Source organism: Urocitellus parryii, chromosome 12 (genome assembly GCF_045843805.1).
Source record: "Urocitellus parryii isolate mUroPar1 chromosome 12, mUroPar1.hap1, whole genome shotgun sequence".
Taxonomy (NCBI): Eukaryota; Metazoa; Chordata; class Mammalia; order Rodentia; family Sciuridae; genus Urocitellus; species Urocitellus parryii.
In genome coordinates this window covers 3,654,941-3,673,740 of record NC_135542.1, presented here as the reverse complement: position 1 = coordinate 3,673,740, position 18,800 = coordinate 3,654,941, and the positions used below count along the sequence as shown (strand labels likewise).

Sequence of the window (18,800 nt, the reverse complement as noted above, 5' to 3'; positions counted from 1 at the left end):
CTGGCTGAGCGTCGTGTCCGGCAGCATCCGCGGTTCCTGGCGCTGGGCAGACGTGTGGCGGGACAGGTGTAGCCGGCAGCGGCGGGCGTCGCGCTCAGAAGGACTGAGCGGACTCGGCTGGCTGGAGTTGGCTGGCTGCTCACGGAACTCCGGTCCCCGCCACGCAGGCCGGTCGGCGCGTCACTTTGCACCGCGGCGGCGGCGAGAGCCTCGGGGGAAGGAAGTCGCGGCGAAACCCGGCTCTTGGCAGCGGCCGCCTGGGCGCGGTCCTGATGCTCGCTGCCCGCTGCGGGCCCGACTCCGGCCCCCGGACTTAGGTAGCTGCGCGTGGCCGGCGCCGGCGCCTCCCCCATGCTGCTCGGAGCGTCCTGGCTGTGCGCGTCCAAGGCGGCCGCCGCTGCTGCGCAAAGCGAGGGCGACGAGGACAGGCCCGGAGAGCGGCGGCGGCGGCGGGTGGCGGCCTCGGGGACCGGAGAGGACATGGACGAGTCGTCGCTGCTGGACCTGCTGGAGTGCTCCGTCTGCCTGGAGCGTCTAGACACCACGGCCAAGGTGCTGCCATGCCAGCACACCTTTTGCCGCCGCTGCCTGGAGAGCATCGTGTGCTCGCGCCACGAGCTTCGCTGCCCGGAGTGTCGCATCCTGGTGGGCTGCGGCGTGGACGAGCTGCCCGCCAACATCCTGCTGGTGCGCCTGCTGGACGGCATCCGCCAGCGGCCCCGTGCGGGCGCCAGTCCTGGCGGGAGCCCGCCTGCGCGCCTCGGCCCTGGCGGCAGCCCGCCTGCGCGCCCTGGCTCCAGTGCGTCCACCGCACTTGCTGGCGGCGGGGGCGGCGCGGTGGGCAGCGCCCCGGGCTCCCCGGTCTTCCTCTCCGCGGCGGCGGGCCACGCCACCGCCAGCCTGTGCGACCTGGCTACTAACAGGGGCGCTCCAGTGGCAAAGGTAGGTATCTGCCCCACGGCTTGGCGCTTGGTGTGTGGGAGCGCGAGTGTTGGTGGGCACGTGGACGTAAGGGTAGTGATGAGAGGCAGAGGAGACCAGACGTGACCCTGCGTTGGCCCACTCTTCTGTTTCGCTCTTCTTTCTCTGACTTTGCCTCCCTCCAGCCACCCTGGGCATGTTCTCTTAGTTCCCACTTGCTAATTCTTGGGTACACTCCTGAGCACCCTGTTCCCTTAAACTTCTTGACACCTACTGTGGGTCCCCCGGCACCCACCTGTTCATATGTGAGTCAGCACCCCATTTGGGTGGAGGTGCCTTTGGGCTTGCTGCTGGCTCCTCCTGACTGCCTCCCCATTCAGGCCCTGCCTTGAACTGCATTCTGGTCCCATCTCCCCAGAAGCCCTGCTCTTCTCCTGGACCCTCAGGCTCTCTCCTCCCTCAGACCTCCTGGAGGAAAGTTCCTGCTTCGGGAAGTCGGTGGCCTCCTGCCTGTGAGGCTGCCTAGGAAGCGGGATGTGGCGTCTGAGAATGCGGACTACAAACTTTTCCTTTCGCAGGAGGGAAGGAGTTAAACTGGAGGCCCCAGGAGGGTTTTGGCCCAGAGATTTTTTTTTTTTTTTTTTTTTTTTTTGGACTTGACTTGGCAGCCTCAGTCACCAAGCCATGGACTCTTAAGTAGGGTGACATTCCCATGTGGGCCGTTATTTTCAATTTTTATTATTGGTTTTATTTTGTGTGCGAATAGATTGTACAATCTCCTCTGCTTCCGTTTTACTTGAAAAGAAAGCTTTTCCCTGGAGAGCTTCAGTGATTTGGTTTCAAAAGGTTCTTCTTCCATGTTGTTACATACCCTCTGCCACCTCGGAAACTAGAATGGTGTGTGTGTGTGTGTGGGGGGGTGGCAACCCACCCATTGCTGGTTTGAGTGACATACAAAAGTACCTGCGTGTTTTAATATCTCTAAATGAAGAAAACACATTTTAATGTTAAAAAATATTATGTAGATATGTTGGAATTGTCATTTGTTTTAGAAAACACAACCGTATTCCTCTACTTTTGACCATTTAAGGAGTTGGTGGTGCATAATTCTTCCAATGCGTACAATCCTGAATTGCTGGGGAAAATGCTAGCATCTGAATTACTCAGCACTTCAACATTGCTAACAAGAACTTAAACCCTTGGATGTTGAGATTGAGGTAGATGCCACACACTGCTGAATTGCTTTTTTCCCTAAGGATATGGAAGAATGAACAATCAAGGACAGTCAAGGAATGTTCCTACTTGAGGTCATTGCTAAGGGGGATTTTTGTCCTTTGGTTTTAATTGTGATTAAGTCCAGCTACATGCTCCAGTTAGAGAGATTTGCAAACTCTTCTTTCCTGTCCTTGCAGTTTTTAATTTAAGGTATTATAATTAAAGATTTTTATTTGCAAAATAAGCAGGTTACCTCCTCCTGTTTGAATAATTATGTGATTTTTGGAACTATGCCTCTAGTAAGACCCTGGAACATTTTGGCAATGGTGTATTCATGATGCCCTCCTAGTTTATTTTGGGGGGATTGTGTTTGATCAGGAGGTTCAGAGGTAACCTCTGAAACTCAAAAGGCACAGCCTTGGGATGGCTCGTGGAACTCTTTGCCGTTTATGGCATTCTTTAGAATTTGTCAGAGGGCTGGAAGGTTGTAACTTTAAGTAATGATGCTTAATAACAGGGAATTGATGTTTAGTTGGACTTTGTAGGGACACACAGACTGTGACTTGTCATGTTTTAGGGAACTTCTAGCAAGCATTTTCTTTATGGGTGCCGTGTCAACTAAGTGTAGCCTTCTGCTGTTTCTTCTCGGGTCCACCTCAAAAGGATTAAGTTCAGGTTCTGGGAAAAGCCTGAATTAAATCCAAAGTCATATTTGGATTTTTTTTTTTTTTTTGGTAGCACCGGGATTGAATCCAGGGCCTTGCAAATCCTAGACAAGGGCTCCATCTCTAAGGCACAATCTCCAACAGACTCACTGCTTTTTTTTTGGCAGTGCTGGGGATTGAACCCAGGGCCTTGTGCATGTGAGGCAAGAAGTCTATCAACTGAACTATATCCCCAGCCCATACCCATTGCTTTTTTAAAAAATATTTTTTTAGCTGTAGATGGACACATATCTTTATTTTTATTTATTTATTTGTTTGTTTATTTATTTATTTATTTATTTTAATGTGGTGTTGAGGATCAAACCCAGTGCCTCACGCATTGGAGGCAAGTGCTGTACCACTGAGTTACAACCCCAGTCCCCCACTGCTTTTTTCATAGTCATTGGGAATCCTTCTGGTTAATCAGAAGTTCTGCATATTAAACTACTGTTACCAGTCTGGGGTAACAGCATTAGGTCTGGTGCATCCTCTCAGGGAATAGGGAATGGATAGGCAAGGCAAAAGGGACTGAGATAAGAGTGTTACGCATTAAGCCACCCATGAATTTGGCAGGCGAAGACTTCTGTTAAACATGACTTCCAGATAGACTGTTGGTGCTTTACTATCTATTGGAATTGTACTGCTGTCTCCAAGCAAAGCTGAATGCTGTATGTTGCTGTAGGTTGCTTAATAGGTGGGCACTCATTTTCATCATTCAGCAAATACCAAATATGACTTACCATAGGTAACCATCAATAGGACAGTCCCCTATTTTCACATCGAGAAACTCCTCAAACCTTATTTTGGGCCAATTGGGATATATAAATTTTAAAAATATGTAGATAGACAAATATCTACTTAGCTTATTTATTGAGTTAAATATTGGAATGAAATCAGACATAAATGTATTCATTTATATTTGGTTTCACTTTTGTCCAGATTCTTCATTTGCATCTTTTCATCAGGGCTTCTGTGCACACCCGCATACGTGGAGTCCCCTACCCTGGTTAGCAGAGCGTCTCAGCTCAGCTTTCACCGGAACCATTTGAGATGAGACCTTTTATTGGAATCCATTAATGATGCTGCCCCTAGAAATACCCATCACACTTACAAATTCCTATAGCCCAAACCTGGGATTGTTGGTCTCTTTATTTTTTGGTACAGAGAATGTAACCCAGGAGTGCTTAACCACTGAGCCACATTCACAGCCCTTTTTAGTTTTTACATTGATACAGGGTCTCACTAAGTTGCTTTGGGTCTTGTTAAGTTGATGAAGCTGGTTTAGAACTTGTGATCTTCCTGCGTCAGCCTCCTGAATATGAACTGGGATTACAGGTGTGCACTGTTGGGCAGTTGTGTGTGGCTTCTTAAGGTGATATTTAAAAGTCCTATTTTTTAGTTTTAGGTGGACACAATATCTTTATTTTATTTTTATGTGGTACTGAAGATCCAACCCAGTGGTGCCTCACACATGCCAGGCGAGCACGCTACCACTTGAGCCACATCCCCAGCCCTAAAAGTCCTCTTTTAATGGTACTGATCAACTACAGCAGTTTCTTATGTGTGCTAACTTTCCCAGCCTAACTTGTTTGTTGACTGTTTTTACATTTTTCAAGAGAACTGATTTCATACCCTACACTAACACTGGGTGAATTGTTTCAGGGCAGTAGGCCTCGCTAAAAGGGTGTTGTTGGGGCTGGGGATATAGCTAATGATAGAACACTCACCTACCTTGTTTGAGGGCCCGCATTCTACACCCAAAACTACAAAAAACCAAAGGAGAGGCTGCCGAAAGTGTTTTGTGGTTCTAAATTGAGTAAATCAAAGATTACTTTTTAATATGAGATGTTTAAAAAGGACTTAAATGTAAGACAGTTTCAGCGTTTTTCTGAATGGTTTTTATTTTGTTTATTTTAAAATATTCCTTGCCTTTTATTTAGGCCTGTGTAGAACTCATTGAGTACCTAGTAGTACCAGGTACGACTCTTGGGCTCTCTTGGAGATTATGTAAGGGGATAAGGGAGGGAAGCCATTTGCTCTTGGCTCTCAGGAGACACTTGATGTCACCACTGCTGGTGTTAGCCCAGAACTTTGTGAGGTTTAAGAGGGAGGACATTTTCACAAATTAGAGGACTATAGAAAGTGTGGGCAATGCCTTTGATGACATAAAAGTAAGCTTTAGAACCTAATTAATTTGTGTTGTGTGTGTGTGTGTGTGTGTGTGTGTGTATCAAATCCACATGCCTATGAGCCACACCCCAGTCCTATTAATATCCTGAAGAACAGTAGGATATGTTTAAATTGGACCCATCTGAAAAATCTCTATATCTCTCAGACAGTGTGACTGGGACCTAGTAATGGGAAATGTAAAATTAACAGAGAATCATAAAAATCATATGCATTAAGAATTTTATTATAGAAATGCACGTATATGCTTCTTTTATTCTTTTTTGGAGGCAGGGCTGAAGACCTTTTCTTTTGAGTTCCAAATTGTCTTTCTGGCTTAAGCCACAGCCATCATTTATGATTTCCTGTTTCCTTCTTTCTAGTGGAGTGAAAACTCAGAGACTTTCAAAGAACTAAGTGGCACATCCTTCTAGAGTTTAAACAGTCCCTTCCCTGCAGTGCTTCATGCTCTTGTTCATACCCAATCGGACCATTTTAAAGCACTTGGCCTTTGTTGAGTCTGTTTGAAGCAGTCCTCTTGGTCTTCGAGGGAGCAACATAGTTTTTGCACTCAGCTTCCTTGGTTACATGATATTTAATTAAAGTATATTTTTAACATTGTGAGTACAACCTGCATAAACATGGTTGTGAATAAAGAGGACAGATTCCTGATATGGACAGACCTCGCTGCTTGGCTAGGAGGGGACTGCCCCTGCCTTGGAGGTGAGTGCCTGGGGCCATCTTGCAGAGGCCATGACACTTTAGTTAGTCCACCTTGTCGGATAGCTGGAGGCCACGGTAGTGGGGTATCTATGGCATCTCCAAGCAAATTAACCTGCTCTTTGACCATGGACAGCTGGGAAGCTTATGCCTGAGATGTTTTAGTTAACAGCTACTGAGGGCCGCTGTGTGCTGGGCACTTTGACATACATGGCCTTGTGGAGAGTTCACCATGATCCTTAAGCGGTTGGTGTGATGACTACTTGGAGGCCCAGAGAAAGTGATAGGTAGGTAGTTCTGGGAGCTAGGAAATGGCTCACTCAGGATCGTGTCCCTCACTCCATCCCTCTGCCCTTCTCTTCTTGGCAGTATGGTTGTGACACTGTTGTGGTCTAGTCTGGCATGTAGTAAGGATTCCAGGGGGAAAGGCCAGCCCACGGCAGGATGGACAAGTATGGATCCTGAAAAGTGTCCGACCTCCCACAGGGTAGCAGGTGGCTGGTGAACATGACAGCTGAGCCACAGTGCAGTCTTTTCAGAAGGCTTGGGCACCTCTGAGACTGACACCAATGCTGTGTTCAGCTGGTAGCCAGTTGGTGAATAGTCTAAATTACCTTTCATCGAGCACTTATTGTATACTGGGTTCCTGGAGGCTACTCCAGGCTAAGGATTGGTCAGGTATGTAAGCATATCTCATCTCTTCTTTATGACGACTTGGGTAGCTAGTTACCCAGGTGAGGAAGATGAGGCTGCCTAAGTTCCTTTGGGTGAAGGGTACAGTTGGTAAGGTTAACACTTGAAAGATGGACTTTGGGCCTAGGGCCCTTTTGGTTAGAGGAGTCTTCTTCCCCTGTGACAGATTAGCTAATTGCTGGTCACGGAGCCAAACATAAGCAGCACTGACCTGTTCAGCTCACCTCATCTCAAAGCCACAGATGCTTTTCCAGCCCGAGGCTGCCATCTTGTAAACCCATGAACCCCACAGGGGTATCGGTTATGACTGGGGTGCCAGCAGCCCTGTGACAGGCACCCCTCTGTGCAGTGATATGAACAGCACGTTGGGAATCTGAGTGGCCAGGCTAGTGGCTTCATTCCCTGCTTGTCCACCCTTCTGCTCTTCCTCTGTTGGCCTTATCCCCAGCTCCACCCCCGAGTCTCAGGAGTGGCAGTGGCTTCTGCTGTCACATCCCCATGACAACACTTAGAAGAGAGAGGGTTTCTTTCCCTTCTCCAAGTCGGTCAGCAGAGCATGACCTGGCCACCTTGGCATGCTTCCCCTCACACCTTGGGGGCTGGCTGCGCTTCCTGGTCGGTGCCTGAGCCTGCTGCAGCTTAGCTGGGACCTTGGCAGGTGGATGACCTTCCTCTCCCGGGGCTTGTGGAGGTTGGTGAGAAAGGAGAGAGAGAGAGGGAGCAGGGGACTCCATGGGTGGCTGCGTGTGACCCAGGGGTTGGAGTCTCAGGACAGGGGGACTGAATCCTGGCCTCCTCACTTCCTCACTGTGTGACCCTGGGCAAGCGGGCTGGCTTCCGTTAGCCTTCTTATCAGTGCATTGGGCTCTTCTCTGTTTTACTGGGTAAATGAGATGACGTGTGCAGTCCTCACCTCACATAATCGACTGTCTTTTTGGTGCCTGTGACTAAGATGAAAATTTCAAGTCTCTCATCACTTATGAGGCACCCCTCACGGGGCCTGTGGTAGGCGGGTACATAGCATCTTAAATTAAGGGTCTGTGTGTGCAGGTGTGTGGATGTGGATGTGGATAGGTGGTGGAGTCCGATCTCAGACTTCGCCTCAGAGTTGGCCTGTTTTATGGAGACTGGATCATGGATCTTTCATGGACACCTAAGCTGAATGGTGGTTTGAGTCTATTTCACCTTTTAAATTGCTCCAGGTTTTTATCTTTGTTATCAGTCAGTGTTCCTGGTCTTTACAAGTGTCATTAAGGTGAAAAAAAAAATCCTCAACTATAATCTGCTTTAAGAAAGCCAGCAGGGAAGAATGATCCTTCTCAGTTGCTGATCCGGCTGGTTGGCAGGCTCTCCTGAACACGAGCCCACCTCCTTAATCTGTAGGACCCAGGAGCTTGTCGACAACTGCCCGGAATCAGACTGCTGGGTGTGATGGAGCTGAGCAGACTTCTATCCAGTTGTTTCTTCTTTCTGGCTCTTGAGAGCCGCCTGCCTGCTGGAGCATGACCAAATTGGGTCTCAGCTATGTGGTTTCTAGCATGTATTTCAGTTCAACCTGTATTAAATCTCCATCTTTACAGTTAGCACAATCTTTTTGGAGGTATGGTTTTTGAAATAAAATATCAGCAAGCATTTGGTTAGGGGCAAATGCTTTTGATAGCACCACTTGAAGAGGTGCAGGTCAGTTTTTATCAGATTTGCCTTGCTTGGGAGATCTTCAGATTTGATGAATAAGAAATGCCTGCTTTGTGGGTATCCTATTGGAATTTTAATTAATCTGAGAAGAACAGGGTATCAAGCCAAAGGTGTTGGCAGTGGTGATTTATAGATCCTGCTAACACACTGTAACATAGGCCACCCTTTGCCCACGGAGTGAAGCTTGAATGAAAAAGTATATAAAGTGTGAGTACAATTTGATTCTACCACAGGTTGCTGCTTCTTTAAGCTACACTTTTGGCCCTTAATGGCTGGCAAGTGTTCACTCCTGTGGGAGTCCTGAGAGAGCCTTGGAGAAGAGCTGTTTCTCTCTTCTGCTCCACACAAGTGTTTACACTGTGCACAGATGCAACAGTTATCTGCAGACATGAAGATATTAGGATGTTTGCATTCCTGCCTCATGGTCTGTGTGCGTAGTGCCCACGTGAATTCATATGCACTTAGATGAATTCGGATTGGCCACAGGAACTCAGGCCAATAGAAGTGTGAGAGAGAATTTAAAAAGGGACCCTCCAAGGGCAGATGCAAGTCCAGGACAAGTGTGGAGAGTAGTGTGTGGGGGGGCACCTCAACAGTGTTCACAGGAAGAAGGGTGCAGAGCAACGGGTTCCCAGTGAGACTTTAGAGGCTACTCAAGAAAAGGGCTATTGATGCGTCATTTGTCTCTAGTGTCATTTGAATGCTACGTACCAGTCATTCCACTAGCATGGTGGTGGTTGCAGGGTGTGTGTGTGGGGGGGGTACCTGGGATAAAAATCATATTAGTTTTTATTTGTAATGCAATGCACTTTATTTTTCCATTTAGTTAAGTGACGAGATCAGAGAAATGCATGTGTCTGTATCCTTTTACTCTATTGTCTACCTAACAGAGACCCCCAGTTCTGGGACTCAAACCCAGGGCATTACACATGCTCTGCAAGTGTTCTCCCATTGAGCTGCTTCATGAACCTGCTGGCACGAATTTCTCACGAGGAAAGTGGCATCGGTGCGATTTAGGGCTTGGTGAGTTTGCCACTGGTTCCCCATTCTTAGAGTTTCTTCTTTCATTGTTTGGAGTCACCAAACAAGGACATTTCTTTTTCAGGGTCTTTAGAACTTTGAAGTGGGGATGGAAATGGTGAAGATGGAATCTTCTATAAGTGGATGCTTTCTTTTTTTTTTTTTTTTTTAAAGAGAGAGAGGGGGACAGAGAGAGAGAGAGAGAGAGAGAGAGAGAGAGAGAGAGAGAGAGTAAGTGGATGCTTTCTAAGAAAGTCTGCTGCTCACTCCTTGGCTTCCTCTGCATTTTGGACATGCACATGGCGCCCGTAGCTGGTTCTTGGGTGGAGGCTCCCAGAGTACCATGTGATCAGGAGGCTGTGGGACTTTGCTGGAGGAGCCGGAGCAGTGGAGGTCAGGCGTGTCTAGCATATGGGTGGAGGCTTCTTTTGATTTTTGGAAGGTTCTTTCAGCACCACTACCAGCCTAGGAGAAAATGATTTGGATTTATCATGCAGGATCTGAAACATATTAATGGATTACTCTGTTTTGTTTGCTTAACTAGGATGGGCCCAGAGATACTGGCAAGAAGGGAGAAAGGCAAGGGAGGTTAACCAATCTCATCAGACATTGTTAGCTGTAATGAGCAGTTGCTTTTGCTTTCTGATGAATTGGCTGATTCTCTGCAGCGTTTCCTGGCAATGTGACTGTTTGATCTGAAGGGTCAGAGGATTCCTTAGATGATCACCAAACATGAAGAAAAGGTTTGCAGGGGCCTTGGGTGGTCTTCAAGGAATGTGCCATCTAATTTTCAAAAAAAAATGTATAATTTTTATGTTGCCAGAACTTCAAGTTTGTTTAAAAAATTTAGCTTGGTGATCTACTTGCAGGCAAAGTAGCAAGCAAAATTTGAGTGCTGTTTGGGAATGATTGTATTGTATTAGACTGGTTCCTTTAGAGAGGGGTCATTGAGTAGCCCCTGGGCAGCCATGGTGGTGGGTTCACTCTAGTTTGCCTTCTTCCCCCTGTAACTCTCTTTCTTCACAGTTGGAAGCTGGCCCATTCATCCTCCAGGCGCACATGCCCAGCCTGAAGACGGCAGCTGTAAGGAATGTGCAGAGCGAATGGTAGCCCAGGGTCAGGAACTGGGGAGCTGTTACCCTGATTCTGCCTGAGAGCTGCTCTTGCAGTCTGGTCTCCAATGAGTGAGGTCAATAATTCATTCAGACCACAGGCATTTATTGCCTTCTCACTTCCTTGAAAGCACTTTGTTGGATGCTAGAATATGTATGGGGCAAAACAACCCAGAAATCCTACCTGCCTTCCTGGAGCTGACAGTTTAGAGGACACAGAATAAACAAATAGCCAATAGATCCGTCGTCACAAGTTTTGATTAGAGCTGTGAGGAAGGAGAACCAGAAGCCGCCTACGATCGAGCCACAGCTTTGTGACTCTGAATTCAATTAGGTAGCTTATTGTATTTCTCTAAATGGACCCACGTATTTGCTATTTATGGATAAACCACTGGATTCCTTAACTCTTTATTAAAATACTCCAAATTCTAGGTATCTCACAAGCTGCACCTTCTTTTTCTTTCCCAAGGAATGGGAATGGAAGCAGGTGCCTTTCCATGGTGCTGAACATGAAGATCGGAGCTGGGCACAGAACAAAGATAGCCATCGAGACTAACCTTTTTCTGCGTAGTTTGCCAGGCCCATGGGTTAATTTTATCAGTAATAGTAATTGTCTGGACCAAGTCTGTAGTCTAAACATGTGTGAAGAAAGGTGGATGCTGATCCCTTCAATACTCCCAAGAAAGAACAGCCCTCTTCTGTTGCCAAGTAGCAGTTCTCTTTTGCCTTCTATGGCTGGTTCTGTGTTGCAGGTCTCAGCAGGGGCAAATCATCCAAGATTAAAATTGTTTTCTCTTCATTAATTTTAGCAATATGGACCTGATGTCATGGCACAGGCCTATAATTCCAGCAGCTCAGGAGGCTGAAGCAGGAGGATCATGAGTTCAAAGCCAGCCTCAGTAACTTAGCAGTGAGACTCTGTCTCAAAATCAAAAATATATAAAGGGCTGAGTGTGACTCACTGGTTAAGCACCGCTGGGTTCAATCCCTGGTTAAAAAATAAAACTAAAAATTAGCAATATGGTTTTTGTGGATTTGGGAGTTTATGTGGTATCTTTGTTCAACAGACTTAGCCTTGACCTATGCACAGTGATAGTAATAGATATTATCCTGGATTAAGGTGTTGCCTCCAGCATCCCAAATAAAGTCACATACGTCAGATTCTGTGGGGATGCAGTTAAACCTCACAGTTAAAAGACACATGGTGCCGTGCAGTTCCTATTAACCAGAAGATTGCAGCTCCTCAGCTTGCCAGTCACCCATTGCTAAGACTGACGTGTTGGTGGCTTGGCAGAGCAGTGTCTGGAGATGCATGGATAGGGGCTCAGTTCCAAGGGCACGGTACCAAGGGAGCTTAATGTACATGGATTTGTACTTGTAGGCAGGTGGGGGCTGTTTGTCTTACATGGGTCTGCTTTAAAGAAGTGGGGTGGTTTATTGAGCATTGGTAGGGAGTCATGAAATACTGAATTGTGTCCACATAACTCACAGGATAAGGATGGGGTCGGGGAGAGGACAGGCCAGGAGAAGGTTTTCCATTCAAGCCCTGGGCAGGCCTCCTCCCTGCTGGCCATCACTGTTGCATGTTCTCTAAACACCACACGTTGGTGCACAGGGTTGATGCTCATGGTAGGACTTTCCACTCTTACGGATATCAGCCACATCCAGCCACTGACCCATGATCCACTTGTCCTTCATGAGAATTGTAATTGTGCTTGTGGGGACTTTACTGATATGCCTTCTCTGTGTTTCCCCAAACTTCAGCAATTTCTTGTTAAAATTTAGGTGTTTTTAGATGATAGATTTTTTCCCCCTTTCTTTCCTCTTTCTGCAGGGGCTGGTTGTAAGTCTGAACGCGGTTGATATTAATCATAGCATTTCCTGTGTCCCCAAACTAATCGATGCGTCTGTGACCGTCATCTGTGAACCGCGTGGGCCGAGAAGCCCCTTCTCCTCCAGCCCAGCATGCCCCTCTGGGGTCGTGGTGAACTGGACCTAAGATACCTGTGACCACCAGGCCCTCTGGGTGGTGCCGGGTGGGTTTGGTCAGCCGAGGGACTGGTGCTGACCCAGTGCCCATGGACCCCATCCGGGGAGAAGTCAGGAACGACCTGGCCCATCTCAGCCCGCGGCTCCTTTCTTTTGTTGCCTCTGGGAAGTGTGTGGCTCCATTTTAGTTTTCTCAAGCTGTTTTCGGTGCTCTTTCTTCGCTCTTCCCTTCCGTGGGCTGCGTGTTTTCCTGACAATCACTGCTTTGTTGGCCCTTTAAAGTTGACAGCATCTGGCTTCCCGAGGCACCAGCTACTTGTCCTGTTTTGGTTCCGTTCCTCTGGCTCCTGGGTGCTGAACAGGGCTCACGCTCTGGTCACCCTCCCCGTCACGCTGAGCTCTAGGGAGGGCCCTGTGCCCCTTTGACCCCGAGGCCCCTGCCTGCCTTCCTCAGCTGCCTGGACAGCCGCAGTGGCGCTGTCCCATGTCCTTTCACCACGGAGCCATGGTGGGCCCAGTCTCCTCTGGGTGGACTTTCTGTCCCCTCCGGGGGGACTCTCCGTGACTCCGTGAGATCTGGTCAGCTGTGCATTCCCATTTCTCTGGCCACTTCCCATCTCCTGCCCGTACCCTTTCTACCGGGGTTCTTCCAGGAGCAGGTGTTTATTTGTGGTCTGAAGATCTTCTTCTTAAAAATTCATATGCCTGTTGCGTTCTATCCAGAGGCGCTTCCTCTGGTTTTGATACCACACTGGGGGCTTTTCTGCCCAGATCTGGAGTCAGATGTGTGTGTCCCGTGACTTTCCCTGGCTTGGCCCACCCAGAACCCTACCTGCACCCCAGCTGGCGGCACAGCTGTACAGGTGAAGACACCACAGTCAGGGCAGGCTGCCACCTGGGCTCAGAGGCTCGGAGTTGGGCCTGGCAGTCTGTGCTGGGTCAGGAGTGACGTGCAGTCAAGAGGGGCTCCAACGTGACTTGTGTCCGTGGGCTGGACCCATCATCCACGCGTTGATTGGTTCTCTGTGGGAAGAACAGCCCTGCTGGCTCACAGTCACCTGGTAAGGTCCACTGAGTGGAGCCTGGGCAGGTCCCAGGGGTTTCTTTTCTTTTTCTAAAGACATTTTATTTTTGATTGACACACAGTAATTGTATCTATTTATGGGGTGTGCTGTGGTGTTTCCATATAGGTGTGTATGAATCATCAAATCAAGGTAATTAGCATATCTCTCACCTTAAGCATTTATCATTGCTTTATGTTGAGAACCTTCAAAAGCCTCTCTCCTAGCTATTTTGCAATATATAGTGAATTATTGTTAACTACATTCACTGGATGGCACAAGAGGACCCCAGAATTTATTCCTTCCGTCCAACCATAGGTTTGTACCCATTAACCCTCCTCTCTCCATCCCCCCTGCCCCCCGGCCCCTCACCAGCCCTTGGTAACCATTGTTTGTTATGGTTTCAATATAAGGTGTCCCCCACTCCCCCAAAGCTGGTGTGGCCGTACAGGAATCTTCAGAGGTGAAATGATTAGATTATGAGAGCTACACTTAATCAGTGGATTAATCCACTTGATGGATTAATAATCTTGATGAACCTCTTCCTGGTGATAATGGTAGGTGGGTGCTGTGTGGCTGGAGGAAGTAGGTCATGGGGATTGTAGCCATTAGGGATTATATTTTGTTCTTAGCTCCTCAAGCTCTCTCTCTCTCTCTCTCTCTCTCTCTCTCTCTCTCTCTTTCTCTCTCTCTCTCTCTCTCTCTCTCTTTCTCTCTCTCTCTCTCTCTCTCTCTCTCTCTCTCTCCCCCTCTCCCTCTCCCTCTCCCTCTCCCTCTCCCTCTCCCTGTGTCCCTGTCCCTCCCCTTACCTCTGTTCCTGGCTTTCCCCCAGTTTGCCCTTCCCCATCATGTATCTGCCTTGGAGCCGTCCGACCATGGACTGAACCTCTGAAACTATGAGCCCCAAATAAACCTGTTCTCCTCTCAGTCGTTCTTGTTGGGAATTTTTGTCACAGCAGCAGTAAACTAACTAATAAACTATTTTGCTCTTAACTTCTATAAGGTCTTTTAGATTCCACATATGAATGAGATCCTGTGGTGCTTTTTCCATGCCTGGATTATTTCATTGAGCATTTCATAGGTTCATCCATGTCGCCCCAAATAACCGTCGTTTGAGAACGTCATTCTTTTTGACAGAACTAGTGTTCCGTTATGTGTATGTGCCGTGTTTTCTTTAGCCATTCATAGGTTGGCGGGTACCTAGGTTGATTCCCTATCTTGGCCGTTGTGAATAGTGTTGCAGATAACTTGAAAATGACGACATCTCCACCTTCTGATTTCATAGTTTTGGGGTAGACATACCCAGAAGTGGGATTGCTGCCCTGTGCACATGGTGGTTCTATTTTAGCTGTGTGTTGCGTTTTCTGAGGAAACTCTACTGTTTTCCGAACGCCTGTCTGATTGCCATTCCCACCGACCGTGTGAGGCTTCCCATTGCTCTGTATCCTCGCCAGTGTTTCATTTGATGTTTTGGAAGTGGCCTTTGTGGCTGGAGTGAGGTAACAGCTCGTGGTAGTCTTGACTTGCCTTGCCCTGGTGACTAGCAGTGCTGAAATTCCTCTATTCCTACTTTTTGATTTCCTGGGAGTGGGCTCGCCCTCCGAGGCGCGTGGGGTCTGCTGTGGAGGGAAGCAAGTGCCATCAGCGCGTCAGTGACCCTGAGGAAAGGTGGCCGGCACGGAGGGGGCTCTCACTCTTCACACTTCCGTGGGAAACATTCTGTCAGGTGGAGACGTTTTCAAGGTCGTCAGTTCTCAAAGTGACAATGGCTATGTTGAGAGGCCGCGTAGAGGTGTTCAAGTCGAACCATGGGGACTTTGAGTTGGCGTCCAGGCGGCTGGAGTAGGACCTTGTGCGGGGGATGCAGAGGGGAAAGGGCCACGGGTGGGCTATTCCTGGTGATGGCCTGGGACACAGGGAACCCAGCCGTGGGGGGCACCCAGGATGGCCCTGGGCAGCACCCGGGAGTGTGTTTCAGGTTACTGTTCATGTTAATTTTAATGGTCCTTTTTAATTTATGTCAAGAGGTGCATTTAAGAAAAAAATATAGCAGTTACATAGAGTTTCATTTGGAAGCAAATTTGAATAAAAATGATTCAATTTAAAGAAACTCCTTAAGTAAACATTGTGAAGATGAGGAATGTATGTCTATAGTCTGGATAAAAACTGTCTTAAGCTACAATGAAGTCAGAACCTTGAAGAAATACTGCACCCCTGTTTCTTGCGGAGTTATTCATAAGAGCCAATATGTGGACGCAACCCAGGTGTCCACCAAAGGACAAAGAAATTGTGGTGTATGCACAACAGAATGTTATTCACCCTTAGAAAGAAAGAAATCCTGCCGTATGTGGCAACCAGACATCATGCTAAATGAAATCAGATAGGCACATAAAGACAAATACTGCATCTTACTTATTTGTGGAATCTAAAGAAGTTCAACTCGCAGAAGCAGAGAGAAGAACTATGGTTACCAGGGGCGAAGAAGTGAAGAGATTGCTGGGCATGGTGTGTGCACCTGTCACCCCAGCAGCTTGGGAGGCTGAGGCAAGAGGATCGCAGTTCAAAGCCAGCCTCAGCAATTTAGTGAGACCTTGTCTCAAAATAAAATATAAAAAGGGCTGGGGATGTGGCTCAGTGGTTCAGCACCCCAGGTTCCATCTCCAGTGCCCCCCACCCCCCAAAAGTGAGGAGATTGAAGAGATGTTGGTCAAAGGGTCTATCACTTTGGGTTATAGGATGAATGTGTTCTGGAGATCCAATGTACCGTATGATGACTGTACTTAACAACAAGGCATACTTGAAATTGCCGACAGGGTAAGTCTCAAGTATTCTTACCATACACACCACCACCACAACACAAAAGTAGTTATGTAAAGTGATAGATGTTAACCAGCTTGATTGTGGCCCTAGTTTCGCAGTGTCATCATGCTGTATACCTTAAATATATGTAATTTTTTAATATTCCCCAGATATGGCTGGGAATAAAATTATACATGATAATAAAAGCTATTTTTAAAAGCCCACAAAACTGCCTTACGTTGTAGAATCAGCAGACTCCATTTCCCCACAGCAAATTGGCATCTGTCTTCCAGTGCCCCTTTTCCTCTGTATCACAGTTGCTGGTGACCTGGCTCTGGGTGTGCTGAGGATTTTATAAGATGAGAGAGGGTTGAATAAGGTGAAGATGAGGAATGGGGACAGCATTTTTCTGCTTGGAAGACAGTGTTTGGAAATTTTTTTTTTTTTTTGATTTTTAAACCCAAATAGCAATTGCAAGAAAAGCCACCTTTGGAATTGATATAAAGCTGAAATGATCAACGTGGCAAAAAAGGTGAACAGAGAGAGGTGTTCCTGAGTCCCAGGAGTGCCCAGTTGGGTGCAGGCCGGGCTTCCCTCAGCCCTTCTGTGGCTCCTGGTTGCACACCTGCTCAGAGCCGTCTTCTCCCCCGTTTGAATGACTCAGGTGCCTGGTGAGGTCCCGAAACACAGCAGGACAGCAAGGATTGGAACCAAGAGACACTCAAAGTGGGGCAGTCCCAAGCCCTTTGTTCTTACAGCGCGAGTGCTCCTGGTTGGTACAGATGGACACAGACGAGCTCTGGAGTGGGCATGGCCAGTGCTGACCTCGGAGCAGTGGGCTCCACCCTCTGGCTCCGACTCCAGCAGGTCCAATGGAAGAAAACTCAGGGAGTGCTGGCCACAGAGCCCTCTGAGGACATTCATGATGCCAAGCTGAGCGTGGAGCGCCTGACCTGACCCTTGGAGTCTCCCCTCAGCCGCTATGCCTGTGTCCCCAAGTTTTATCATCTCTTTCCCTTGAACGGGACGGTGAATGCTTGTTTCTGTTTTCTTTTTTCTTTTTTAACGAGATTGCACCCTGCCTGGCCCCCCATGTCCTTGAGGGTCCCTTACTGATCAGACCCATCCCAACACACCTGTGCCCACAGTCTGGAGAATTGTCCTCAAAAGCTGTTTGGTGGTCACCGGCCCTCTCAGCCCCTCTTTCGGCCAGACTTCACAGGCTGGAGGTCCCGTGGATCTGCTTCTCCCTGGCCCCAGACACATGGCCACGTGAGCCCTGCCTGCTCTTCTTTCCCACAGTGCGTTCATTTCTGTTCTTGGTTCTTCGCTTACATAAGACCTGTCACCTTCACTATTGATCCCTCCATCCTGAAGGACTGAGGTGTCCTTCCTCTGTCCAGGATGCTGTGAAAGGCACGTGGTGACTTGCAGGGTCTGTATGGTGTTTCCTTACCCATTTTCTGCCCACCAGGTTGTCCATGGGTGTCTTGCATGTCCCTTAGTGCCTCACTGGCCATGGTTCTTGACAGAATGACCCTCTGCACTCCTGTCACCATGCTTTCCTGTGTTCCCATTGAACATCAAGAGCACTTCCCTAGAATTCATCTTCTGGTTGTTCTCCAGGTCTTGGGGTTTTTTCCACCCATGCAAATATTTAGGACCATTGTGGTCAGAACCACATTGCCCGTGGAACCTGGCTCGCTGCAGGACAGAGCGGGAACCCAGTCTAGGTGCAGCTGGTTGGTTCTTGGGGTCCCCAAAGCATGATGGTTAATGGCAGTGCTGCTTCAGGCTGAAGGTCAGGCAGGAGAAGCGTGCCGTGGAGAGCTGTGGCAGGCAGGGAGCCCTAGAGCCCAAAGCTTGGGCTCCCGTCTCCCTCTTGATGGGTCCTCACTGTGTGTCCCTGGGAAAGCCACCGGACGTGGAAATGTTATCCCTGGGCCTCCGTGTGCTCCTCTGCAAGGTGGGGCCTAATGAGAGTGCCCACCTCCTGAAGGATTGTGCAGACTGAGGGAGTTTGGATGTGAAGTGCTGAGAAAATACTGGCTACCTCGTCAGCACTGAATAAGAACGAGCCATTATGACTGTTATGGGTCTTGAGCCTTAGTTTCTCATAATGGTAAGTATTAGAATGGAGGGTACCAGAATAATGGCGGTTATGGTTGGGGCTCACGTTTATTGGGCACTTGCCTCTGGCTGCATTTAGACAGACTGAGCATCAGGCAAATGGCATGAGCCATGTTCTCTGAAACATCACTGGACTGCATCGGCAGAGACGGTTCCAGTTCCCCAAAGTTGTCAGTGTCTTAGGTGCAAAAGAATCACGGCACTAACTCACTCCTCCGTGTGCCTGCCTGCCGCCATTCAGCCTTTGCATCTGTCCTGTGCTGAGAGGCCTCCAGTGTGGTGGGCAAATCCTTGGTTGTCTGTTTAGGAACCAAGAAACCTGCCTCTGGATGGCGCAGGCCTATAATCTCCGAGGTTCCGGAGGCTGAGGCAAGTTCAGAGCCAGCCTCAGCAACTTAGTGATGCCCTGAGTAAATCAGCGAGACCCTGTCTCAAAAAATAATACAAAGAAATGGGGGTGTGGCTCAGTGGTTAAGCATCCCTGGGTTCAGTCTCTGAAGACACCTTTCTGCTCACGACCACCTTGGGTCCTGGCTCTTCCTCTAGAGGTGGGGGGTCCACACCACCTCCCTCAG

At 48.3% G+C, this 18,800-nt stretch overlaps 1 protein-coding gene across 1 annotated transcript in view; it reads left to right on the top strand.

Moving 5' to 3' along the window:
- The first annotated feature begins 215 nt into the window (after positions 1 to 215).
- Sh3rf3 (SH3 domain containing ring finger 3) overlaps positions 216 to 18,800 on the top strand; it is a 323,625-nt gene continuing 305,040 nt past the window's right edge. Inside the window, exon 1 of the mRNA XM_026379826.2 lies at positions 216 to 942. Coding sequence (XP_026235611.2) covers positions 352 to 942 — 591 coding nt within the window. The 5' untranslated portion in view covers positions 216 to 351. The remainder of the gene's footprint in view (positions 943 to 18,800) is intronic.